This window comes from Netta rufina (assembly GCF_964035555.1).
Source record: "Netta rufina genome assembly, chromosome: 14".
NCBI lineage: Eukaryota > Metazoa > Chordata > Aves > Anseriformes > Anatidae > Netta > Netta rufina.
Window position 1 is genome coordinate 1,660,757 of NC_140137.1, and position 6,300 is coordinate 1,667,056.

General features: G+C 48.1%; 1 protein-coding gene and 1 long non-coding RNA gene across 4 annotated transcripts in view; one reads left to right on the forward strand and one right to left on the reverse strand.

The window, feature by feature from the left end:
- PWWP2A (PWWP domain containing 2A) overlaps positions 1–2,735 on the reverse strand; it is a 29,665-nt gene extending 26,930 nt beyond the window's left edge. For 2 of the 3 annotated variants that reach the window (XM_084295616.1, XM_084295613.1), the window contains exon 1: positions 2,011–2,731. In XM_084295616.1, the coding sequence (XP_084151742.1) occupies positions 2,011–2,720 (710 nt within the window). In that variant the 5' untranslated portion in view covers positions 2,721–2,731. Of the gene's footprint in view, positions 1–2,010 lie in introns of all 3 variants that reach the window. The other variant, XM_084295612.1, reaches the window with a different exon arrangement.
- Positions 2,736–3,493: 758 nt separating this feature from the next.
- On the forward strand, positions 3,494–6,047 carry LOC311214820. The gene is made up of 3 exons (XR_014618870.1): positions 3,494–3,700; positions 4,437–4,524; positions 4,833–6,047. It is a non-coding gene; the product is annotated as an uncharacterized lncRNA (long non-coding RNA).
- The last annotated feature ends 253 nt before the right edge of the window (positions 6,048–6,300 follow it).

The window sequence follows — 6,300 nt, forward strand, 5'->3', positions numbered from 1 at the left end:
AATATTCATTAAAAGGTACTCTTCATGGTGCTGTATAGAACAAGCACCTTCGTTGCCATGAAGAAAAAAGCAGAAATTAAGATCCAAAAAGGACCAGGAATTATTTTCTTCTGAAAATATAACGAAAACAGTATTAGCTTGTGTAGTGAACACATCAGCTACTTTCTGAAGTTATTAAACAAGTGTACTTCAATACCAAATTTCATGTTTACTCAACGAGAACTCTCCTACAGAGGCCTTCCGATACTGCTCTACAGGAAACAAAATTTGCATTAGGAAAGTTTATAAGATGTACTTGGATGACCTAGGGGAGACATCTATCCCTAAACACCCCTCTTGTATACTAGAAATCCCACCGTTTTCATGTAAATTTATGCTGAAATTGAGGTGGTTTTGATTTAACCTCTAATTTCACCTTGTGAGTTCCCATATAACAAGCGCCCTTGAAGTAAGCCCAGGATCATACAGATGAAGAGGAAGAAATAAAGAGTTCAACTTCAAGAGTATCTGGGAGAAATAGTACAAGCTTTCACACGCCACTTTCCCCAGTCCTTATGATGAAGGCTTTCCCCAGGGCCTGCACTTCAAAACAGCGGAAATTGAGACGCATGCTTCCACCAAAGCCACAATGCAGAAGCAGCAGGGCGTTTACCTGCCACAGGTGACCTTTAATGCACAGGGCTGCAGTAGATCTGCTGCATGAGAAAAGGATCGTCAGTGCACAACAAAACCTCAGGCAAGTAAGGGATGTTTGTGTTCAATACATGTATAAAAAGATATAATCTCTTTTAGGAGTAAAGGAGCAGACATCTCATTTTGCTTCTTCACAAGCACAGATCCCTAGAAGTACAGAAGCACGTGCTCAGTCACCTCCCTAACCAAGGTAATAATGTGATTTTGCTGTGTACCAGACCTTCAGACCTACAAAAGAACAGATGTTAACTAGCATTATAACCTAACTCCTCCTGGCCTTCTTTGGGGCATTCAGGATTTCACACTGCAAAAGAATACAGACTGCAGATCATATTTGAGTAATTGGCTTTGAAAAGACAAATTGTGATTTGAAATGCAAAGTTACCAATGACTTACACATTTAAAACTTACTTCCATGACTTTATCCATCACTTAGGTTTCGGAAAAGACCTGTTTCACAAAGCAATCAAGATGCTAGGTCCAGGACAAAAGTGCTGGTCACTAATAGCTTTCTTTTAGAAAACACTGTCAATACTGTTATTACAGAAATTATTAAACAGATGATGGTAATAAGAAACACACGTGCAGTCTAAATTTTGACAAAATCTAGATTTTCCACATTACAGTTCTTTTTAAAAATAACCCTGGTCAAATTTCACTTTTCTCCCACGTAGTTGCATAGCATTTGTATGTTCATAAAACAAAACAGGAACAGAGATTTTTCACCTGTAAATAGCAGTTGGTGTTTATAAATATAGACTCACAATGATAACTTGTGGCATTCCAAGAGCCCTCTGCTACAGGAAGTCAATACAAAACCAAAACCCAGACCTTGCAATCTGATGAGTTACTTTGAAAGAATACCAGTTCCCAAAACGAGATAAAATAAAAACCCTAAACTTCACCCTGTTCTCTGCACACAAGGAGCAATTAACATTAATAACCACACTTCAGGACCGTAACAGCCTGGCTTAGAAACCACTATTCTAGGAAAAAGCAGGTAGTGCAATTAAGGTTACCTAGGCAATGGTACACACGAGCCAAGGAGGGGAAGCACTGCAGAGCTCCAGGTCTGGCAGCCGGCGTGGATGCACGCCCACCTCTGCAGCTCGGGGCTTTCCCCCCCCCCGAGCAGGGGGATCCCGAGTGCTCGCCCCCTTCCCGGAGCAACGGTGCCCAGCTCCCACCAGGGGACGGTGCTGAGGGCCCCCGGAGGGGGGGGGGGGCTCCGCATGGCTCCGGCCTCCTGGGGAGGCAAGGGAGGAGGGGGAAGAGGACGAAGAGGCGGCTCAGGCCGGCTCCCCCGGGAGATCTCACCTTTTCGAGAGGTCCATGAGGACCCCGGAGAAGAGCTTCTCCCCCAGCCGGAACGAGACCACCAGGGCGTCCTCGATGATGTGATCCAGGGTGACCCGCACCTCCGAGCCGGGCAGCAGCGGAGCCTCCGCCTCCCCTTCGCCGGGAGCCCCGGCCACCGGCGACTCGGGCTCGGCAGCAGCGGCGGCGGCAGCAGCAGCAGCAGCAGCAGCATCCGGCTCCTCCTCCTCCGGCCGGGACGGCTCCTCCCCGGGCTCCGGCTTCGCGGAGCCCCCAGTAGCCGGCGGGCAGGGCTGCGGCTCCTCCTCGGGAAGTCGGGGCTGCCCAGCAGGCGGCGGGCAGGGCTCGGGCTCCGGGCTGGGCGCTCCCCGCAGCTCAGCCCGGGCCGAAGCAGCCGCCGCCAGCACCGCCTCCGGGGCGGCGGGCGGAGGAGGCGGCGGCTTCTCCGGCCTCTGCACCTCCGCCTCCCGCCTCCCGGCCGGGCTCCGCGCGGGCTGCGGCTCCTCGGCCTCACCGGGAGCAACCTTGCCGCCGCCGTCGGCCTCCTCCCCGTCGGGCACCGCCGACTCCACGGCCTCGGTGACGGCGGGCAGAGGGTCCGCGCCGGCCTCGCTGCCCGGGATGGGCTCCAGCTCGGGCTCGGCATCGCCGGCCCCGCCGTCGCCCGGCACCGCCGCAGTCGCCGCCGCCTCCGCAGCCGTGGCCGCCATTTTGTGTGCTGCCTCCCTCCAGCAGCGGGATCGATAGCTGCGGCCTTCCCCCGCCCGCCTGGGAGGGAGGGCCCGCCCCCTAGGCTCGCATCCGGCGGCCTATTGGCGGGCGCGCCGCGGCTCTCTGTTCCTACTGGACAGAGGAGCCGTCCGTCAAGCCCGCCTGGAACTTGCTGTTGGCCGGCGGGGACTTCATTCAATAGAAAGCCGGGAAGAGGAAGAAGGGGCGTGGCCATGCGCTTCACAGGCCGCTACGGCGCGGAGGGGCTGGGCTGCTGGGGCAGTCCCGCCGCCCCATTGGCGGAGGGAGGAGCCGCTCCCGCGAGAGGCCGCTGATTGGCAGGGGCTGACGTCCATCAGGGGTGCGCGAGGCTGGAGCCGCGAGGCGCTTGGCATGCGCCCTAATGGGGAGGGGGGCAGAAAATGGCGGGGGCAGGGGGCGGCCAAGGGGGTGGTGGTGCGCGCGCTGCAGGGCGCCCTGAGGGGACGCCCTGCTGTGGGGCTGGGCAGGGCCGTCGTCGGGAGAAAACGCACAGGAAAAGAGAAAACGTGAGGGAAATGGGGGGCTTGGTTCCTGTCGCAATGGAAATCTGGGCTTTCAAAGGCGACCGGGGTGTGTTGGCGAAGGGGGAGAGCGGGGTGGCGACAAGGGGAGGAGAGCAGCGATCGTTTGCCCACCTGGCGTGCCGGGTCTGGGGCCCTCTGCCTGTGGGGCCAGTAGTTGATTTGGGGGGGGAAGACACATGGGACACGTTTTTTCCCCCCAGGTAGGAAATCTTGTATTTCCTGAAGGAAAGTTAGTTGTTTCATGTGACGCTTTACGTTTAGGGAAGCTGATAGCTTTTAGAAAGCAGGGAATCGTTAAAGAGGGATGAGGGGGAAAAAAAGTGACAAAAGGGTTTTATTTCTCCTGATGTTAGGGTGAGGGATACATTGCTCAGCGACAAGCGGAACTTCCTGAAAAGTAACAAGTAAAACCTGTAAGAATCTCTTGAAAAATAAAATATTATTCTTTCAAGTTAGTGGCTTCTATTTTCAGGTTTTGAAGTTGCTACCAAGCACATACTTATGCTAGAAATAGAGCTACACCCAACTTTTTCCTGAAGCTTATAGCTAATGGACACAAGGAACTAATGAAACTTTTGCAAGAGGTACATGGAGAAATCCTTGGCCCAGTGTAAGGCCTGGTAGTATACTTGCCTTTTTTTTCATTGTAGGAAGACAAAATTATGTGTCGTTAAAGGATTACAGTAACAAAAGCAATTCTTAAAATAAATGAGGTCTTGGAGTATTCTTTAAAAGCAAAAAAGCTATGTTTAATATAAGCTAGTAAAACACGATTGTGCAAGCTATAGGATTTTAGTAGATAATATAGGTATGATTAACCTACTCTGTTGACCTGAACATTGTGATTCGACTTACATAACACACATAAAGTCTCTGCCTGTTGTGTCTGATAATGCTTTTCTTTGCATGGTGTTGTGAAGTGTATAAGAAACATACAGGAACATCAGGAAGAACAGCCAGGCGTATTTCTGGAGACATAGATTAGAACTAGAGTTAAATTTGCTAAAAATAAAACTGCTTAATACCTTTTTATGTTTTACTGCCATATCTATTAAATCAGTGGTTTGGTCGTATGAGTGGGTAGACTAGAATGTGTTTATTAGGGGAATGAGTAGTAGGTACTGATTTTTTTAAATTATTTTTTCACAGCCTTGCTTGCAGCTTTGTCAATCAGTATCACAGGGAAACAGCAGATGGATTCAGCGTATGATCTGTGGTTTGAAAGAAATCAGATGTGGTAAGCTTTCCACAAACTGCCTACCGTTAATATTACTGCCTAAATCATTTTGAAACATTTTTGTTTGACTAAATTTGCAAAAGACCTGTTTTCTGTATCCTCAGGCTGTAACACTTTGAAAGATGGCAACTGTCCATGAGCCCCTAAGGGGCTCTTTCTCAGAATTATGTTCTTTCTCATATTTCCAGAGAATAGTGAGAAAGTTTGTGTTGCCACTGAATTACATTAATTTCAGAGCTAGCCCTCAGCAAGGATTTTGGTTTTAGCTCAGATCTGAGATTTAATTTTCTTCTGTTTGTTCTCCCAAGGAGAATGCAAGAGTGGCACTGGAAGACTTGCAGAAGCTGAAAATGATGCAAAAATAATTCTTATCTTGAAGGAGCACGTGATATCAAAGAAGTGATCTGCTGGTTCTTTCCTCTCATTATTTTGTTTGTGTGATTGTGACAACAGGTGATACACAGGAGAAACTTTTTACCTTATTCAGCTGAGTCCTAGAGCAGATTAAAAAGCCATTAGTGAAGATAGCTCATATGTAACACCAGAACTGTTTTTATATTACTCTCCTACGCAGAGAACCTGACTGTGCTTGGAGGTACTCCAACTGTATTTCACCAGTAGACCAAACCATACTCTGCATATGCAGAGGTATGCTCAGCTGTTCTAAGGCTGGTTTCCCTACGCTGTCTCACACTCACAGTAATCTATTTGTTTTACCCAAGTCTGATATTGTGAGGAAAAGGCATCAGGTTGGTTAGTAGGGTTGGCAGGGTGCAGGGATGCTTATTGTCGTCTGTTCTATCTTTTGCTCCGCTGACTCTTACTCAAGGGAGGTCAAAAGCTTCTGGTTATCAGGAAGCTCAGAGAAGTTTGCAGAAGCAAAGCTACCAAACAGCTTTCATTCAGGAGAATCCAGAACTGGTGTGGTCCTTACTACAAAACAGCATGGCTTGTGTAGGTGCTTCATGTGGTTGGGGAATTTAATTGTGCTCTCTGGTCAGTTCAGTTAGCCACAGTTCATTTCTCTAGTGCTGCTCTGCCGTAGCAAAGAAGAACAGCAGTAAATTCTGAGCCTACAAGAAATTACCAACTAATACGAAAAGACTACTCAGCCCTTGACCTAATGGGACATAGCTCTGCCCAGCAAGCTTTTTGTTATGTTAAATTCAGCTTCTGTAAAGGATGGACATAAAACAGAACGTTTCCTCTTCCAAAACTTCAGGGAGATTAATGCTTACTGAAAGCCACTCTGCTTTTCATCAGGTGTTGCTTATGGCAGACAGTTACCATTAAAATGCTAAAACTAATCCTTTACTTCTACTGGAGTCCCCAGCAGTCCTTATGCAAAGCTGGGGAAACAAACTTGGGTGTATGGCTTTGTTAACACTGCTTGAATTGTTTCATTGTAATAACAAACAGGAGCTAATGTGCCTGGCCCAACAAGAGGGTCTTAAAAATGCTATGTAAACAGCTCTTTGGCAATATTATTTACATGTTCAAAGGTGCTATATGTACTTTTAAAAAGAGGCAAATAAAGACATTTGTATGCCACTTTAATCTAGTGGCCAGCAGAAATATGATACCATAGGTAGCCCTTAGATGGGAGCCTGCTAACAGTAGGCATGTTAGATGCAGGAAGAAACTTGTTCATTGAACAAAAAAGCTCTTGCTTTTTAACTTTACTCCATCTCAAACTTCTTTGATCACCACTTAATTTCTATTTATTTTAAATCTAGCCTTCAGTCTCTTGAGAATAGGGTTTGCCTTCCTGTGGCT